The sequence below is a fragment of the Oncorhynchus mykiss genome, chromosome 20, assembly GCF_013265735.2.
Source record: "Oncorhynchus mykiss isolate Arlee chromosome 20, USDA_OmykA_1.1, whole genome shotgun sequence".
Taxonomy (NCBI): domain Eukaryota; kingdom Metazoa; phylum Chordata; class Actinopteri; order Salmoniformes; family Salmonidae; genus Oncorhynchus; species Oncorhynchus mykiss.
The window spans coordinates 36,349,015-36,370,327 of NC_048584.1; the positions used below are offsets into that span (position 1 = coordinate 36,349,015).

The 21,313-nt window shown below is 43.0% G+C and overlaps 1 protein-coding gene across 3 annotated transcripts in view; it reads right to left on the minus strand.

The window, feature by feature from the left end:
- LOC110499433 (ras-related protein Rab-40B) overlaps nt 1-21,313 on the minus strand; it is a 43,419-nt gene that overhangs the window by 4,761 nt on the left and 17,345 nt on the right. For all 3 annotated transcript variants that reach the window (XM_036956293.1, XM_036956292.1, XM_036956291.1), the window contains 2 exons: nt 10,796-10,856; nt 1,700-1,760 (listed from right to left, as the gene is read on the minus strand). In XM_036956293.1, coding sequence (XP_036812188.1) covers nt 1,700-1,760; nt 10,796-10,856 — 122 coding nt within the window. The remainder of the gene's footprint in view (nt 1-1,699; nt 1,761-10,795; nt 10,857-21,313) is intronic.

The window sequence follows — 21,313 nt, forward strand, 5'->3', positions numbered from 1 at the left end:
TGTTCTATACATGAGGGTTTACTGTGCAGTAAGTACATGTTTTATACATGAGGGTTTACTGAGCAGTAAGTACATGCTCTATACATGAGGATTTACTGTGCAGTAAGTACATGTTCTATACATGAGGATTTACTGTGCAGTAAGTACATGTTCTATACATGAGGGTTTACTGTGCAGTAAGTACATGTTTTATACATGAGGGTTTACTGTGCAGTAAGTACATGTTCTATACATGAGGGTTTACTGTGCAGTAAGTACATGTTTTATACATGAGGGTTTACTGTGCAGTAAGTACATGTTTTATAGATTTACTGTGCAGTAAGTACATGTTCTATACATGAGGGTTTACTGAGCAGTAAGTACATGTTCTATACATGAGGGTTTACTGAGCAGTAAGTACATGTTCTATACATGAGGGTTTACTGAGCAGTAAGTACATGTTCTATACATGAGGATTTACTGTGCAGTAAGTACATGTTCTATACATGAGGGTTTACTGAGCAGTAAGTACATGTTTTATACATGAGGGTTTACTGTGCAGTAAGTACATGTTTTATACATGAGGGTTTACTGTGCAGTAAGTACATGTTTTATACATGAGGGTTTACTGTGCAGTAAGTACATGTTCTATACATGAGGGTTTACTGTGCAGTAAGTACATGTTTTATACATGAGGGTTTACTGTGCAGTAAGTACATGTTTTATACATGAGGGTTTACTGTGCAGTAAGTACATGTTTTATAGATTTACTGTGCAGTAAGTACATGTTTTATAGATTTACTGTGCAGTAAAACATGTTTTATACATGAGGGTTTACTGTGCAGTAAGTACATGTTTTATAGATCAGGATTTACTGTGCAGTAAGTACATGTTTTTTACATTAGGGTTTACTGTGCAGTAAGTACATGTTTTATACATTAGGATTTACTGTGCAGTAAGTACATGTTTTATACATGAGGGTTTACTGTGCAGTAAGTACATGTTTTATACATTAGGATTTACTGTGCAGTAAGTACATGTTCTATACATGAGGGTTTACTGTGCAGTAAGTACATGTTCTATACATGAGGGTTTACTGTGCAGTAAGTAGATGTTTTATAGGTTTACTGTGCAGTAAGTACATGTTCTATACATGAGGGTTTACTGTGCAGTAAGTACATGTTTTATAGATTTACTGTGCAGTAAGTACATGTTCTATACATGAGGGTTTACTGTGCAGTAAGTACATGTTTCATACATGAGGGTTTACTGTGCAGTAAGTACATGTTTTATATATGAGGGTTTACTGTGCAGTAAGTACATGTTTTATAGGTTTACTGTGCAGTAAGTACATGTTTTATACATGAGGGTTTACTGTGCAGTAAGTACATGTTTTATACATGAGGGTTTACTGTGCAGTAAGTACATGTTTTATACATGAGGGTTTACTTGAGCAGTAAAACATGTTTTATAGATTTACTGTGCAGTAAGTACATGTTCTATACATGAGGGTTTACTGAGCAGTAAAACATGTTTTATAAATTGACTGTGCAGTGTTCAACAGCAGCAGCATTCCCCTGCTGTAAACACTATGGCATTTGTTTTCTGATTGTGTAGACTGACCCATTAATCAAACAAAGTACTGAAAAATGCTAAACACACTCTCTTTGGCAAAGGTGCACACTCAAACACAATCACACACACACACACACACACACACCTGTGCTCCTCTGGAGTAGGAGCGGAAGATGGTGCAGAAGCGCCCCTGGCCAGATGTGTCCCTGAAACAACACACAAAAGGTTAGAGGTCAGGGGTTAAAGGGTCAGCAGGTCAGACAACCTTATTCAGGGCATCTGGGTCGTTCCACAAATTCTGTGCCTTTTCAAAAGTGTAACTTGGTAAAAAAAAAAAAAAAAAAAAAAAAAAAAAAAAAAAAACATTTGATTTCAACAAATTGTAACATTCTGTCATTAAAAAGCACATATTCAACTTCATAAAAAAACAAGTGACTATGGTTGACCGTACCAGGGTTGATGATTGCATTTTAAAATCATCCATAAATCTCCTTGTGACCTGGGAAATGGAAGCGTGTGTGCAAATTGAATGAATATTTCCCCAAAACATTTAATAACTAAAACATTGGTAACAGCGTTGATGTGTTTTGCTCGACCCGCTCATTTTCCCACAAAACACCACAAAACGACCAAAAAGAGTAGAACCAGCGCTCTGGCTTTTACACTATGATCTGACCAGTGTTTCTTTAAAAAAAATATATAAAAGCAGGAAGTAACACCATATTAAATTGAGAGTTCAGTTCCACATAAGTGTTGACTTTAAAATGAGGGACACTGAATGAATCACTAATCACATTAAATAAATCATAATCTTCTGAAATTACTTTGTCAAAGCAACAATAACAATAACTAATGCCTTTACATCGATGGTGAAACATGGAGAAATGTTTGGATCAAGTGGGTTGAAATCTTTCTAGAAGTGACACAGGATTGACGGAGGGAATTATTAGCATGATTTAATTCTCCGTGTGGTCTACAATGCCTGTGGAAAGCCTACACCCCCTTGACATGTTTAAACATTTTGTTGCGTCACAAAGTGGGATTGAAATGTATTTAATCGTATTTTCTTTTGTCAACGATCTATACAAAATCCTCTGTAAAGTCAAAGTGGAAGAAACATTGTAAATGTTTAGATTAATGAAAACTAAAACACTAGAATACCTTGATTAGATACAGTGCCTTGCGAAAGTATTCGGCCCCCTTGAACTTTGCGACCTTTTGCCACATTTCAGGCTTCAAAGTTAAAGATATAAAACTGTATTTTTTGTGAAGAATCAACAACAAGTGGGACACAATCATGAAGTGGAACGACATTTATTGGATATTTCAAACTTTTTTAACAAATCAAAAACTGAAAAATTGGGCGTGCAAAATTATTCAGCCCCCTTAAGTTAATACTTTGTAGCGCCACCTTTTGCTGCGATTACAGCTGTAAGTCGCTTGGGGTATGTCTCTATCAGTTTTGCACATCGAGAGTGACATTTTTTCCCATTCCTCCTTGCAAAACAGCTCGAGCTCAGTGAGGTTGGATGGAGAGCATTTGTGAACAGCAGTTTTCAGTTCTTTCCACAGATTCTCGATTGGATTCAGGTCTGGACTTTGACTTGGCCATTCTAACACCTGGATATGTTTATTTTTGAACCATTCCATTGTAGATTTTGCTTTATGTTTTGGATCATTGTCTTGTTGGAAGACAAATCTCCGTCCCAGTCTCAGGTCTTTTGCAGACTCCATCAGGTTTTCTTCCAGAATGGTCCTGTATTTGGCTCCATCCATCTTCCCATCAATTTAACCATCTTCCCTGTCCCTGCTGAAGAAAAGCAGGCCCAAACCATGATGCTGCCACCACCATGTTTGACAGTGGGGATGGTATGTTCAGGGTGATGAGCTGTGTTGCTTTTACGCCAAACATAACGTTTTGCATTGTTGCCAAAAAGTTCAATTTTGGTTTCATCTAACCAGAGCACCTTCTTCCACATGTTTGGTGTGTCTCCCAGGTGGCTTGTGGCAAACTTTAAACGACACTTTTTATGGATATCTTTAAGAAATGACTTTCTTCTTGCCACTCTTCCATAAAGGCCAGATTTGTGCAATATACGACTGATTGTTGTCCTATGGACAGAGTCTCCCACCTCAGCTGTAGATCTCTGCAGTTCATCCAGAGTGATCATGGGCCTCTTGGCTGCATCTCTGATCAGTCTTCTCCTTGTATGAGCTGAAAGTTTAGAGGGACGGCCAGGTCTTGGTAGATTTGCAGTGGTCTGATACTCCTTCCATTTCAATATTATCGCTTGCACAGTGCTCCTTGGGATGTTTAAAGCTTGGGAAATCTTTTTGTATCCAAATCCGGCTTTAAACTTCTTCACAACAGTATCTCGGACCTGCCTAGTGTGTTCCTTGTTCTTCATGATGCTCTCTGCACTTTTAACGGACATCTGAGACTATCACAGTGCAGGTGCATTTATACGGAGACTTGATTACACATAGGTGGATTGTATTTATCATCATTAGTTATTTAGGTCAACATTGGATCATTCAGAGATCCTCACTGAACTTCTGGAGAGAGTTTGCTGCACTGAAAGTAAAGGGGCTGAATAATTTTGCACGCACAATTTTTCAGTTTTTGATTTGTTAAAAAAGTTTGAAATATCCAATAAATGTCGTTCCACTTCATGATTGTGTCCCACTTGTTGTTGATTCTTCACAAAAAAATACAGTTTTATATCTTTATGTTTGAAGCCTGAAATGTGGCAAAAGGTCGCAAAGTTCAAGGGGGCCGAATACTTTCGCAAGGCACTGTATTTTCAACTTTCATTTCGCAGCTTTTCTCTTATTGAATTAAACTCTGACATTGTCCTTTATGTCTCAGTGGATCAACATTAAATAGTCTAACTGGTGTGTAGACTATTTGGGACACAAAGTTAGGCCCTAAAGCTTACGCAATAATGCCAGATAAACAAAAAAGTATGAAAGAAAAACCTCAATGTAGCCTATAGATATAAATTGCACAAGAATAATACAATACTGGATTTCAAAAAATGTATTATTTTCTCTTTATTCACTCCCCACACCACCCACCAGCCCTTCATCCACACAATAGTTAATGACCTTAAACTGGGACTGTGGGTTATGAGTCAACCTGCACATCACTGATTACTTTACTGCCTTGTTGCATACATACGCCCTGTTTTAGAATATTTTTATTCTGTATATTTGTATTATTTTGACTCTGTCATTCAGGTCATTATTGTGGAGTCACTACAATGTTGTTGATCCATCCTCAGTTTTCTCCCATCACGGCCATTGAACTCTGTAGCTGTTTCAAAATGACCAAGGGCCTCAATGTTGCCATCCCAGTTTCCTTCCTGTCCTGCAGCTCAGTTCAGAAGGACAACTTTGTGTGTTGGTGGTTTAATACATCATCTACGGCATCATTATTAACTTGACCATGCTTAAATAGGTATTCAATATTTGATTTGTTATTGTTACCCATCTACCAATCACTGCTTTTCTTTATGAGGCTTTCGCAAAGCTCCCTGGTCTTTGTAGTTATATCTGTCTGAAATTCAATAGTTGACTGAGGGACCCTATAGATGTTGGGTGTATGGGGGACAGAGGAAGGAGTAGTCATTTTAAAAAATCATGTCAACCCCTATTATATCACACAGAATGGGCCTATGTAACTTATCATGTGATTTTGTTGAGCGAAATTTGACTTTTGAACTATTTTAGGAGTGTCTAAAGAAAGAGGGTGAATATTTATGCAACAACTATATATTTTAGTTATTTAATTGTTATTCATTTGTAAAACCTTTTTCACTTTGACATTAGAGTATTTTGTATAGATCAAAGACCAAAAAGTACAATTAAAACTATTTGAATTCGTAACGCAACAAAATGTGAAAAAAGTTCAACGAGATGTAGGCTTTCAACAGGATGTAGACTTTCAACAGGATGTAGGCTTTCAACAGGATGTAGGCTTTCAACAGGATGTAGGCTTTCAAACGGGATGTAGGCTTTCAACAGGATGTAGGATTTCAACAGGATGTAGGCGTTCAACAGGATGTAGGCTTTCAACAGGATGTAGACTTTCAACAGGATGTAGGCTTTCAACGGGATGTAGGCTTTCAACAGGATGTAGGCTTTCAACGGGATGTAGGCTTTCAACAGGATGTAGGCTTTCAAACGGGATGTAGGCTTTCAAACGGGATGTAGGCTTTCAACAGGATGTAGGCTTTCAACAAGATGTAGGCTTTCAACAGGATGTAGGCTTTCAAACGGGATGTAGGCTTTCAACAGGATGTAGACTTTCAACAGGATGTAGGCTTTCAACTGGATGTAGGCTTTCAACAGGATGTAGGCTTTCAAACGGGATGTAGGCTTTCAACAGGATGTAGGCTTTCAACAGGATGTAGGCTTTCAACAGGATGTAGGACCTGTATATTAAAGTACTCTTCATTTAACAAAATCTATATTTGTGAACAATTTCTATTTAAAATATTTATTTAAAAAAAAAAAACACTTAATTGAAACGACCCGTCTATTGCTGTTGGCCAACAACCAACCAATCACTTGTCAGACCATCACCGATGATTATCTATGTTTAGCAACACTAATTACTTCTCAAATGTGTCGTATATTAGTCTGTGAAATTCAGACAATTTATACATTCCACATAATTGGTCTTACAAAGAGAGGATTAAAGACACTGGTATTTTAAGCCTGCATTTAAAATAATGCAATCTGGGAGGGTAGTGAGAGAGCAGAGCGAGAGCAATAGCATGTTTCCAGACTGCATTCTCCAGACCTGGATGCCAGAGCAGTGTTTGGGTTGGCTCGCGCGTCGGCCTTAGGCCTAGACTTCTGACTATTAGATTTGAAATCCAGCTGTGTTTTTAATTCGATGAGAGAGTGCATCGTCACGCGCATTGTTTCTTGATATGATTTAATATAGTGACACTATAAACCATCTGGTACATAAAGATCTCATCCACCAGCCAGCTCTTCTGAGATTGAGCCTGGGGATGAGATTAGTTACACAACAGTCTACTATGGAGGGAGAAGATGTTTTATAGGGGAAAGAAATACAAATATAGGATAATAACCTTCCACTGTTTAAATACTCATATTCTCCTTCCTTCTCACAAGCTGCAGCTTTGCAATCAGCTTATTGTGGTTATCCCTGGGGTTAGGGTTGGTGGTTATCCCTAGGGTTAGGGTTGGTGGTTATCCCTGGGGTTAGGGTTGGTGGTTATCCCTGGGGTTGGTGGTTATCCCTAGGGTTAGGGTTGGTGGTTATCCCTAGGGTTAGGGTTGGTGGTTATCCCTAGGGTTAGCATTGGTGGTTATCCCTAGGGTTGGTGGTTATCCCTAGGGTTAGGGTTGGTGGTTATCCCTAGGGTTAGGGTTGATGGTTATCCCTAGGGTTAGGGTTGGTGGTTATCCCTAGGGTTAGGGTTGGTGGTTATCCCTGGGATTAGGGTTGGTGGTTATCCCTGGGGTTAGGGTTGGTGGTTATCCCTGGGGTTAGGGTTGGTGGTTATCCCTGGGGTTAGGGTTGGTGGTTATCCCTAGGGTTAGGGTTGGTGGTTATCCCTGGGGTTAGGGTTGGTGGTTATCCCTAGGGTTAGGGTTGGTGGTTATCCCTGGGGTTAGGGTTGGTGGTTATCCCTGGGGTTAGGGTTGGTGGTTATCCCTGGGGTTAGGGTTGGTGGTTATCCCTGGGGTTAGGGTTGGTGGTTATCCCTAGGGTTAGGGTTGGTGGTTATCCCTGGGGTTAGGGTTGGTGGTTATCCCTGGGGTTAGGGTTGGTGGTTATCCCTGGGGTTAGGGTTGGTGGTTATCCCTGGGGTTAGGGTTGGTGGTTATCCCTGGGGTTAGGGTTGGTGGTTATCCCTAGGGTTAGGGTTGGTGGTTATCCCTAGGGTTAGGGTTGGTGGTTATCCCTGGGGTTAGGGTTGGTGGTTATCCCTAGGGCTAGGGTTGGTGGTTATCCCTGGGGTTAGGGTTGGTGGTTATCCCTAGGGTTAGGGTTGGTGGTTATCCCTAGGGTTAAGGTTGGTGGTTATCCCTGGGGTTAGGGTTGGTGGTTATCCCTGGGGTTAGGGTTGGTGGTTATCCCTGGGGTTAGGGTTGGTGGTTATCCCTGGGGTTAGGGTTGGTGGTTATCCCTGGGGTTAGGGTTGGTGGTTATCCCTAGGGTTAGGGTTGGTGGTTATCCCTAGGGTTAGGGTTGGTGGTTATCCCTGGGGTTAGGGTTGGTGGTTATCCCTGGGGTTAGGGTTGGTGGTTATCCCTGGAGTTAGGGTTGGTGGTTATCCCTAGAGTTAGGCTTATTGTGGTTATCCCTAGGGTTAGGCTTATTGTGGTTATCCCTAGGGTTAGGCTTATTGTGGTTATACCTAGGGTTAGGCTTATTGTGGTTATCCCTAGGGTTAGGCTTATTGTAGTTATCCCTAGGGCTAGTGGTTATCCCTAGGGATAGGGTTATTGTGGTTATCCCTATGGTTAGGGCTATTGATTATCCCTAGGGTTATGCTTATTGTGGTTCTCTCTAGGGTTAGTGTTATTGGTTATCCCTGGGGCTAGTGGTTATCCCCAGGGTTAGGGTTATTCCTAGGGATACGGTTATTGGTTATCCCTAGGGTTATGCTTATTGTGGTTATCTCTAGGGTTAGGGTTATTGGTTATTCCTAGGACTAGTGGTTATCCCTAGGGCTAGTGGTTATCCCTAGGATTAGGGTTATTGTGGTTAAAATCAAATCAAATTGTATTAGTCACGTACACATGGTTAGCAGATATTATTGCGGGTGTAGCGAAATGCTTGTGCTTCTAGTTCCGACAGTGCAGCAATATCGAACATGTAATCTAACAATTCAACAACTACCTAATACACACAAATCTAAGTATGGGAATAAGAATATATAAATATATAGATGAGCAATGGCCGAGGCAAGATGCAATAGATGGTATAAAATACAGTATACACATATGAGATGAGTAATGCAAGACATGTAAACATTATTAAAGTGACTAGTGATCTATTTATTAAAGTAGCCAATGATTTCAAGTCTGTATGTAGGCAGCAGCCTCTCTGTGTTAGTGATGGCTGTTTAAAGTCTGATGATCTTGTGACCACTAACCTGAACCTAGGGATAACCACAATAACCCTATCCCGCACCTGCCCGCACGTCCAGCATCACTACTCTGGACGGTTCTGACTTGGAATATGTGGACAACTACAAATACCTAGGTGTCTGGCTAGACTGTAAACTCTCCTTCCAGACTCACATTAAGCATCTCCAGTCCAAAATTAATTGGACATTCTTCACTCATGCAGGCAAACATACCCTCGTAAAACTGACCATCCTACCGATCGTCGACTTCGGCGATGTCATTTACAAAATAGCCTCCAACACTCTACTCAACAAATTGGATGCAGTCTATCACAGTGCCATCCGTTTTGTCACCAAAGCCCCATATACTACCCACAACTGCGACCTGTAGGCTCTCGTTTGCTGGCCCTCGCTTCATACTCATCGCCAAACCCACTGGCTCAAGGTCATCTACAAGTCTTCGCTAGGTAAAGCCCGCCTCACTGGTCACAATAGCAGCACGCGCTCCAGCAGGTATATCTCACTTGTCACCCCCAAAGCCAATTCCTCTTTTGGCCGACTTTCCTTCCAGCTCTCTGCTGCCAATGACTGGAACGAACTGCAAAAATCACTGAAGCTGGAGACTCATATCTCCCTCACTAGCTTTAAGCACCAGCAGTCAGAGCAGCTCACAGATTACCGCACCTGTACATAGCCCATCTGTAAATAGCCCATCCAACTACCTCATCCCCATACTGTATTTATTTATCTTGCTCCTTTGCACCCCAGTATCTCTACTTACACACTCATCTTCAGCACATCTATCACTCCAGTGTTTAATTGCTATATTGTAATTACTTCGCCACCATGGCCTATTTATTGCCTTACCTCCCGTACCTCATTTGCACACACTGTAAATACACTTTTTCTACTGTATTATTGACTGTATGTTTGTTCCACATGTAACTCTGTGTGGTTGTATGTGTCGCACTGCTTTGCTTTATCTTGGCCAGGTCACAGTTGTAAATGAGAACTTGTTCTCAACTAGCCTACCTGGTTAAATAAAGGTTAAATAATTTGACAAATAAATAAAGAATGAAAAATAGCTTCTGTCTCTTGGCCCCATTTTACCACTGTTTCCCCAATGTCACGCTAGCCAGCTGCGATTAGCACGTAGCCATAGGGAGGAGGATAAAGAGCATTTCTAACACCCCCTCTGTTAAAGCATAAAATAATCTCATCCTCTTAGACATCAAACTAAATTTCCAGATTAATAATTCAATATTGACTCGACTAAAAGCAAAACCCTCTAAAAATAAAAATACTGCTCTCAGGGTAGGGGTCAGGAGTAGAGTGGAGAGGCGGGGATAGCACACAATGGGGACCACAGAGTGTGTGTGTGTCCTTCCCTCATCCCTATTGACAAATATGGCTACAATCCCCCTTACTGTAATCAGACTTGCATGTTTCTTATTGAGCCTCTGTACAGAACTCATCTCTGCCTTTACGATTCTCCTTATAACAAGGTCCGCCTCTCGCTGACCTTCAGGACAATACTCTATTCTTCTCCTAATCTGATCAACATGATACAGTCGGGGTACTGTTTGGTACACAGCCCCCCCCCGTACTTATCAAATAGATGATAAGACGAGGGTCTGTGTACCAAACGGCCCTCTATCCCCTACATACAGCCGCATGGGGACCTGGTCAAAAGTAGTGCACTATGTAGGGAATAGGATCCCAGTTGGGACACAAACGGGAACTAGGATGGAACCCTATGGCTTCCAAATGGAACCCTATGGCTTCCAAATGGAACCCTATGCGTTCCAAATGGAACCCTAAGCGTTCCAAATGGAACCCTAAGCGTTCCAAATGGAACCCTATGCGTTCCAAATGGAACCCTATTGCTTCCAAATGGAACCCTATGCGTTCCAAATGGAACCCTATGCTTCCAAATGGAACCCTATGCGTTCCAAATGGAACCCTATTGCTTCCAAATGGAACCCTATGCGTTCCAAATGGAACCCTATGCGTTCCAAATGGAACCCTATTTCATCCAGAGTCACATTTTACATTTCAATATCCCTGAGGTGGAAATGGGATGAGTTTAGCAGGGTAACGTGTGTATGTACAGTGACTTCACTCACCAGAGCTGCAGCTTGACTCTTCTTCCATCTAGGAGTATCGTAGTCGTCTTGTAGTCGATTCCTGCCAACAACATCAAATGATGTTAATACCATCTCTCTTATTCTACTCTGAATGTATCTAGGCCTTGTACAGCTGTCATGATCATTCTACATGAGAGGGAGAGAGAGAGGACAGGCTGTGGAAACTGTGCTGCACTTCCTAACCTCCTGCCAAATAAATGTATGACCATATTAGAGACACATTTTTCCCTCATTACACAGACCCACAAAGAATTTGAAAACAAACCCAATTTTAATAAACTCTCATATCTGCTGGGTGAAATACCACAGTGTGCCATCACCGCAGCAAGATGTGTGACTTGTTGCCACAAGAAAAGGGCAATAAGGGCAAGAAAAGGGCCATTGAAGAAGAAACGCTATTGTAAATACAACCCATATTTATGTTTGTTTATTTTCCCTTTTGTACTTTAACTATTTTTCACATAATGACATTTGAAATGTCTTTATTATTTTGGAACTTTCGTGAGTGTAATGATTACTGTTCATTTATATTGTTTATTTAACTTTTGTTTATTATCTACTTCACTTGCTTTGGCAATGTGTAATATGTTTCCCATGCCAAAAAAGACCCATGAATTTAATAGAGAGAGAGACACAGACAGACACACAGAAAGTGAGACACACACAGACAGACACACAGAAAGTGAGACACACACAGACAGACACACAGAAAGTGAGACACACACAGACAGACACACAGACAGACGAATAAGAGGATACTAACGGGGATCTGTATGCTTCAGGAGGAAACATGCGGAAGATGAACTCTCCATCTGTCATCCAGCAGGGAGCAGATTAAACTTTAACACTGAGTGAGTGAACATGTCTTATTCCCCTATGGGCCCTGGTCCAAAGTAGTGCACTATAACGGGGAATAGGGTGGTGAGGGAGGTGGGCAGACGTGTGAAGCAACTGAGGCAACGCTGATGGGCCCCCTGACTCCTAAGAGAGTGATGGCTGCGTCCATACCTGTCCCTAGAGACTGATGGGCCCCCTGACTCCTAAGGGAGTGATGGCTGCGTCCATACCTGTCCCTAGAGACTGATGGGCCCCCTGACTCCTAAGGGAGTGATGGCTGCGTCCATACCTGTCCCTAGAGACTGATGGGCCCCCTGACTTCTAAGGGAGTGATGGCTGCTTCCATACCTGTCCCTAGAGACCTCACCAGACACAGCTCTTATCCTTGCATCACAAATCACTCACGCCACCACACTCACACACTTCAACCGTCACACTGGACCTTTTCAAGTGCTGATTCTGGAACATTTAGCTAAGTACTTGAAATCTTCTTACGTTGTTGACTACGATGGCATATTGGCATTACGTCAAATTCTGGTGTGCACATACAGACACACAGACACAGACACTAATGTGCTTAGTGGCAGAGATGTAATGAGACTTCACATGACCCAGCTGTATTTTCTCATCAGACACGTAGGTGGGGTCAACGGGCAGGATTCCTAGGCTGTGTGTGTGTGTGTGTGTGTGTGTCTCTCAAAGGCCAGGATTCCGGAGACCAGATCCAATGTTAACCTATCACCCCACAGACGTTATGCTATCACCACAGAATGACACGCGAGTGTGTGTGTGTGTGTGTGTGTGTGTGTGTGTACGTGAAGATGACAATAATGTGTTTGCATAGAAATCAAACTAAATCCATGACCATCTAAGGGTTAAGTTACAGTAGTGATGATGAAATCCCCACTGGATCTCACCCAGTGAGAATGACTCATACTGCACAGCACAGACAGCTACATAGTGACAGCAGCGCGCGCGCACACACACACACACACACACACACACACACACACACACACACACACACGGATACATGCAAACAAAGACACACACTAGCACACTAAACCTGTGAGTATTATGATGAAGCTTCAGTATGTGCTCAGAGCCTTACCATGTCTGGAAGCAACAGTGTACTGTGTGTCTGCTCAATACGAGGTCCTGATAACTACAGTCATTAATGGCAGAAAAGCCACGCTTTACTTTTGGTCAATGAGAGCAGCACAAATGTAACATTTGCATTACTCATTCCTTTACACTTGTGTGCATGAGGTAGTTGTGAAATTGTTAGATTACTTGTTAGATATTACTGCACGGTCGGAACTAGAAGCACAAGCATTTCACTACACTCACATTAACATCTGCTAACCACGTGTATGTGACCATTAACATCTGCTAACCATGTGTATGTGACCATTAACATCTGCTAACCACGTGTATGTGACCATTATCATCTGCTAACCACGTGTATGTGACCATTAACATCTGCTAACCACGTGTATGTGACAAATAAAATTAGATTTGCATCGTAATAATGGACTGTATCGCATCGTAATAATGGACTGTATCGTATCGTAATAATGGACTGTATCGCATCGTAATAATGGACTGTATCGTATCATAATAATGGACTGTATCGCATTGTAATAATGGGCTGTATCGCATCGTAATAATGGACTGTATCGTATTGTAATAATGGACTGTATCGCATCGTAATAATGGACTGTATCGTATCGTAATAATGGACTGTATCGCATCGTAATAATGGACTGTATCGCATCGTAATAATGGACTGTATCGTATCGTAATAATGGGCTGTATCGTATCGTAATAATGGGCTGTATCGTATCGTAATAATGGGCTGTATCACATCGTAATAATGGGCTGTATCGTATCGTAATAATGGGCTGTATCACATCGTAATAATGGACTGTATCGTATCGTAATAATGGACTGTATCACATCGTAATAATGGGCTGTATCGCATCGTAATAATGGACTGTATCGTATCGTAATAATGGACTGTATCGCATCGTAATAATGGGCTGTATCACATCGTAATAATGGGCTGTATCGTATCGTAATAATGGGCTGTATCACATCGTAATAATGGGCTGTATCACATCGTAATAATGGACTGTATCGCATCGTAATAATGGGCTGTATCACATCGTAATAATGGGCTGTATCGTATCGTAATAATGGGCTGTATCGCATCGCAATAATGGGCTGTATCGCATCGTAATAATGGACTGTATCGTATCGTAATAATGGGCTGTATCGCATCGTAATAATGGGCTGTATCGTATCGTAATAATGGGCTGTATCGCATCGTAATAATGGGCTGTATCGCATCGTAATAATGGGCTGTATCACATCGTAATAATGGGCTGTATCGCATCGTAATAATGGGCTGTATCGCATCGTAATAATGGGCTGTATCACATCGTAATAATGGATACCAATGGCAGCTGGCAAATCACAGGTGGCATTTAATGCTTTTCCTCCACATCAAGAGTCAGTCCACCAGTCAAACTGTCACCCCTGGCAACCGCCCTCCTCACGACCTGTACCCATAACGCATCCCTCTAGGTGTCGTTCCGGCCTCTCTGTGCTCCCTCAACTGTCTGGTTGGGTTTGGATCGGTCTGTCTCTGACTTGACATTGTGTAATTGGATTGGACATAGTGTAGTTTGTGCTGACACCCTGAGGAAGGTTCACACAAACACATGGCTACAGTATGTGTCCATAAACGCATGCACGCACTCACACACATGCACGTGCACGCACACGTACACTCACACGCAATAACATACAAGAGCTCAGCTGGACTCCTCTAATTTAACCAGGACAAACACATCTACAATACGTTGACTCACTCAATACAGTCAGGCACACTGTCCTGTTAGCGAATAGAGTCATATTTGCCAATTCATCTACTTATTTAAAACATCAACAACTCTAATCACAACAGTTCTATTGAAGCCACCTCGCAGCCATCTTGGCACTCCTCCTCCATCTTCCTCCTCCTCTTATCTTGGCACTCCTCCTCTTATCTTGGCAGCACTCCTCCTCCATCTTCCTCCTCCTCCTGTTATCTTGGCACTCCTCCTCCTCCATCTTGGCAGCACTCCTCCTCCATCTTGGCAGCACTCCTCCTCCATCTTGGCAGCACTCCTCCTCCATCGATTGCTCAGTTTGGCCGGGCAGCCAGCTCTAGGAAGAGTCTTGGTGGCTTCAAACTTCTTCCGCCTAAGAATGATGGAGGCCACGGTGTTCTTCAGGACCTTCAATGCTGCAGAAATGTTTTGGTACACTTCCCCAGATCTGTGCCTCGACACAATCCTGTCTCTGAGCTTTACGGACAATTCCTTCGACCTCATGGCTTGGTTTTTGCTCTGACATGCACTGTCAACTATGGGACCTTATATAGACAGGTGTGTGCCTTTCCAAATCATGTCCAATCAATTTCATTTACCACAGATGGACCCTGTTGTAGTGTTTGATATCATTAAATGTGAAGACTTTATATTATCAAATCGATTCTCTGTATAATTTAATTACACAATTTAACTAATCATGTAACTATAACTAGGAAGTCGGGGCACCACAGAAAAGTATTGTTTATATAGTGTCAATTTCCGAATATAACTCTTCAGATATTTTCATATCTTATCGATTACAGTCACTTAATGTATTATTACCTCATCAGTCTCATTACTGAACGTCGCAAATCCTTGGATATCTGCACGAACCCTAGTATAGAATCATGACTCAGCAATATACAAATTATTTATTTACTAACTAACTTAATCAATCACAGGTTTACATAAAACACACACACAAAAAAAATGTTATACATTGGTTACTACATGATACAAAAAAAAAGTCCCTAGCGGCCGAAACCGTGATGACGGCTTGGTAGACAAAAAAAAGGGGGTGGGGACCGCCCAAGAACAGGAAACTGAGAGTGGATTCAAGTACATACAGTTGACTACACTACACTCATGGAAATGCCTATACATTAAACATGAACAACCGCTCATTCGAAAATACATTTAAAATGTACATATTTACGAGTGTATGCCTTTGTTGTCCCTCTCTGTGGACGCCGGTCCGTCTGCTGGATAGTCAGTCGACAGAAAGCCTCTGTCTGAGGTGCAGGTTGTTATAATGGATACTTCAGAGTACCATTCGGAAATGTTCTTAGACCGGATGTGTTTACCAGACTAAAGTGTTTAAAAACAGCTGCAGCCTGAATAATTGTTCTTTAATTTGTAGATTTCTTAGCCATTTCAACAAGGGAATGATCTCCACATTCTCTGGTCTAGTCCTTTTGTAGCGTTGCCAACCAATTCAACATGTAGCGACAGCTCCACATTCTCTGGTCTAGTCCTTTTGTAGCGTTGCCAACCAATTCAACATGTAGCGACAGCTCCACATTCTCTGGTCTAGTCCTTTTGTCACGGGTGGTTTTATTCTCTGTGGAAGAATGGTCTGTTCCATGAGGCCTGCTGTGATGTCTGGGCTCATGGTTGGTTTCATACTCTGTGGAAGAATGGTCTGTTCCATGACGCCTGCTGTGATGTCTGGGCTCACGGTTGGTTTCATACTCTGTGGAAGAATCGTCTGTTCCATGACGCCTGCTGTGATGTCTGGGCTCACGGGTGGTTTCATTCTCTGTGGAAGAATGGTCTGTTCCATGACGCCTGCTGTGATGTCTGGGCTCATGGGGGTGTGGCCACTGACTAGTTAAAACTTTGTCTAAACAAGTATCTTGTTTAGAAGGCCAACATCAAATCTTCTCACAAATAGATTCATATTCAATCATATAGTTTAAACAACCATCACATGCAAAACTAGTAATTGAGAAGTGTACACAAACAAAGACACAGTAATGTGTGTTTCCTGTCCTTCGTGAGATCACCAAATGAAACCAATTTGACAGGATTGTTCTTTAAAAATACCCACGGACAATACCCACATTCTCAAAAATATAAATATAGTTTAATTCTCCAATTTTGGGGATTGGGCGTTTTGGGCAAGAAGAATGTCTTTGTTCTCCATAGGCTCTGTCCCTCAATACTCCTTGGCAGAGAGTTTCTACCCGGGATTTATGACCTTTGTAAAAACCTGTGGTGGGAGGGCCACAATATACACCCAGAAGGGCCACGCCATGACAACTCCAATGAAGTTGTAGAAACATCTCAAGGATGATCAATGGAAACAGGATGTACCTGAGCTCAATTTCGAGTCTCATAGCAAAGGGTCTGAAACCTTATTTACATAAGTTATCTTCTCTATTTTTAATACAGTTGGTACAATTTCTAAAAACCTGTTTTCGCTTTGTCTTGGGGTATTGTGTGTAGATTGCTGGGGAAAACCCCCCCACATTTAATACATTTTAGAATATGGCTATAACGTAACAAAGTGTGGAAAAACAAGGGGTCTGAATACTTTCCGAAGGCACTGTACTTCCTTGTTTATGTCTATTGAATGATAGTTGATATGGGATGTGATTCTGACTCTTATGAAACTCTGTGTGAGGTGGCAGCTCCAGTTAAAACGGGACAGTTTCCATATCAGGGCCCCTCAGGAGCCTGAAGGGTTATTTTGAGAGACAGTTTCCATATGAGGGCCCCTCAGGAGCCTGAAGGGTTATTTTGAGAGACAGTTTCCATATGAGGGCCCCTCAGGAGCCTGAAGGGTTATTTTGAGAGACAGTTTCCATATGAGGGCCCCTCAGGAGCCTGAAGGGTTATTTTGAGAGACAGTTTCCATTTAAGGGCCCCTCAGGAGCCTGAAGGGTTATTTTGAGAAAAACCCAAAGTCTAGCACATACAGCCTTACACACAAAACACTGTGGAGAGGCGACGTTATGTAAGGGGTTATGATAATCATTATTATGTCTGTTGACATGCATCATCAGAGGTCAAATAGGGGGTGCTTATTTTTGTACAAGTGCACTCCCTGAGAGAGTGGGGTCACGGCCAGTGATCAGCCATTATTGACAGCGACCCTGGTGCCTTGCTCAAGCTCATATCTGCACATTTTTCAGCTAATCAGCTTGGTGATTCGAACTAGAAACCTTTCGGTTAGTGGCCCAACACTTGAATCGTTAGGGTGACCTGCTGCCCCAGCGCCCTGTGTTGCCTGGCAGACCTGGTCACACACACACCACACAGTAGACTTTCCGTGTAAAAATAAATGCTCTCTCTAGGTTAGGATATGTCAGAGTAATTGTTGTATGATTAGTGTAGCTCTACGTATCCAGACAATAAGAAAACAGCTGCATTGGGTTGGTTGATTCCCTATGGGCTCTGGTGAACAGAAGTGCACTATAGAGGAAACATGGTGCCATTTGGGAGACATCCAGTCAGTCACCTACTACAGTACTACCAGCCTACTACTACAGTACTACCAGCCTACTACAGTACTACCAGCCTAATACGTACTACCAGCCTAATACAGTACTACCAGCCTAATACAGTACTACCAGTCTAATACAGTAAGGCTGAATCCTACAGGTCACTCCCCCCTTTCCCTCCTTCTGTCAACCTTCATCCCTCCATCTGTCAACCTTCATCCCTCCATCTCACCTCTCTGCCATCTGTTACTGATGGCATGCACTTTCTTTCAGTACGATTACTGTAGGGCTCAATAGCTCTCCTCATTCCCACTCTCTTTTCCTGTCCTCCCTCGCCTTCTGTTAAAGGCCCAGTCTAGTCAAAAATGTGATTTGTCTCACAATGAGGTTGGAATAATACTGTGAAATTGTGAAAATTATGAAAATGCCCTTTAGTGTAAGAGCTGTTTGAAAAGACGCCTGAAATATCATCCTGTTTTAGTGGGATGGAGTTTTGGCCCTCCATGCTGATATTACCACGCAGTAATTTAGTACTTCTGTCTTTGTACATGCGTGACTCTTTCCCTGTATGTGTGTGTTCTGAACTATAATCAAGTGATCTATTTTGGTTTGGAACGGTTCTGTGGCCTGCGACCTCAACAACAGTTTAAGGAAGGATTCTGTTGGAGCAGAGGGATTCTAGAATCTCTGCGGTCATTCCACTGTCTGTGTTCCAACTGTTCCACTGCTTCTGGAGTCTGTGGTCATTCCACTGTCTGTGTTCCAACTGTTCCACTGCTTCTGGAGTCTGTGGTCATTCCACTGTCTGTGTTCCAACTGTTCCACTGCTTCTGGAGTCTGTGGTCATTCCACTGTCTGTGTTCCAACTGTACCACTGCTTCTGGAGTCTGTGGTCATTCCACTGTCTGTGTTCCAACTGTTCCACTGCTTCTGGAGTCTGTGGTCATTCCACTGTCTGTGTTCCAACTGTTCCACTGCTTCTGGAGTCTGTGGTCATTCCACTGTCTGTGTTCCAACTGTTCCACTGCTTCTGGAGTCTGTGGTCATTCCACTGTCTGTGTTCCAACTGTTCCACTGCTTCTGGAGTCTGTGGTCATTCCACTGTCTGTGTTCCAACTGTTCCACTGCTTCTGGAGTCTGTGGTCATTCCACTGTCTGTGTTCCAACTGTTCCACTGCTTCTGGAGTCTGTGGTCATTCCACTGTCTGTGTTCCAACTGTTCCACTGCTTCTGGAGTCTGTGGTCATTCCACTATCTGTGTTCCAACTGTTCCACTGCTTCTGGAGTCTGTGGTCATTCCACTGTCTGTGTTCCAACTGTTCCACTGCTTCTGGAGTCTGTGGTCATTCCACTGTCTGTGTTCCAATGGTTCCACTGCTTCTGGAGTCTGTGGTCATTCCACTGTCTGTGTTCCAACTGTTCCACTGCTTCTGGAGTCTGTGGTCATTCCACTGTCTGTGTTCCAACGGTTCCACTGCTTCTGGAGTCTGTGGTCATTCCACTGTCTGTGTTCCAACTGTTCCACTGCTTCTGGAGTCTGTGGTCATTCCACTGTCTGTGTTCCAACTGTTCCACTGCTTCTGGAGTCTGTGGTCATTCCACTGTCTGTGTTCCAACTGTTCCACTGCTTCTGGAGTCTGTGGTCACTCCACTGTCTGTGTTCCAACTGTTCCACTGCTTCTGGAGTCTGTGGTCACTCCACTGTCTGTGTTCCAACTGTTCCACTGCTTCTGGAGTCTGTGGTCACTCCACTGTCTGTGTTCCAACTGTTCCACTGCTTCTGGAGTCTGTGGTCACTCCACTGTCTGTGTTCCAACTGTTCCACTGCTTCTGGAGTCTGTGGTCACTCCACTGTCTGTGTTCCAACTGTTCCACTGCTTCTGGAGTCTGTGGTCATTCCACTGTCTGTGTTCCAACTGTTCCACTGCTTCTGGAGTCTGTGGTCATTCCACTGTCTGTGTTCCAACGGTTCCACTGCTTCTGGAGTCTGTGGTCATTCCACTGTCTGTGTTCCAACGGTTCCACTGCTTCTGGAGTCTGTGGTCATTCCACTGTTTGTGTTCCAACTGTTCCACTGCTTCTGGAGTCTGTGGTCATTCCACTGTCTGTGTTCCAACTGTTCCACTGCTTCTGGAGTCTGTGGTCATTCCACTGTCTGTGTTCCAACTGTTCCACTGCTTCTGGAGTCTGTGGTCATTCCACTGTCTGTGTTCCAACTGTTCCACTGCTTCTGGAGTCTGTGGTCATTCCACTGTCTGTGTTCCAACTGTTCCACTGCTTCTGGAGTCTGTGGTCATTCCACTGTCTGTGTTCCAACTGTTCCACTGCTTCTGGAGTCTGTGGTCATTCCACTATCTGTGTTCCAACTGTTCCACTGCTTCTGGAGTCTGTGGTCATTCCACTGTCTGTGTTCCAACTGTTCCACTGCTTCTGGAGTCTGTGGTCATTCCACTGTCTGTGTTCCAACTGTTCCACTGCTTCTGGAGTCTGTGGTCATTCCACTGTCTGTGTTCCAACTGTTCCACTGCTTCTGGAGTCTGTGGTCATTCCACTGTCTGTGTTCCAACTGTTCCACTGCTTCTGGAGTCTGTGGTCATTCCACTGTCTGTGTTCCAACTGTTCCACTGCTTCTGGAGTCTGTGGTCATTCCACTGTCTGTGTTCCAACTGTTCCACTGCTTCTGGAGTCTGTGGTCATTCCACTGTCTGTGTTCCAACTGTTCCACTGCTTCTGGAGTCTGTGGTCATTCCACTGTCTGTGTTCCAACTGTTCCACTGCTTCTGGAGTCTGTGGTCATTCCACTGTCTGTGTTCCAACTGTTCCACTGCTTCTGGAGTCTGTGGTCATTCCACTGTCTGTGTTCCAACTGTTCCACTGCTTCTGGAGTCTGTGGTCATTCCACTGTCTGTGTTCCAACTGTTCCACTGCTTCTGGAGTCTGTGGTCATTCCACTGTCTGTGTTCCAACTGTTCCACTGCTTCTGGAGTCTGTGGTCATTCCACTGTCTGTGTTCCAACTGTTCCACTGCTTCTGGAGTCTGTGGTCACTCCACTGTCTGTGTTCCAACTGTTCCACTGCTTCTGGAGTCTGTGGTCATTCCACTGTCTGTGTTCCAACTGTTCCACTGCTTCTGGAGTCTGTGGTCATTCCACTGTCTGTGTTCCAACGGTTCCACTGCTTCTGGAGTCTGTGGTCATTCCACTGTCTGTGTTCCAACTGTTCCACTGCTTCTGGAGTCTGTGGTCATTCCACTGTCTGTGTTCCAACTGTTCCACTGCTTCTGGAGTCTGTGGTCA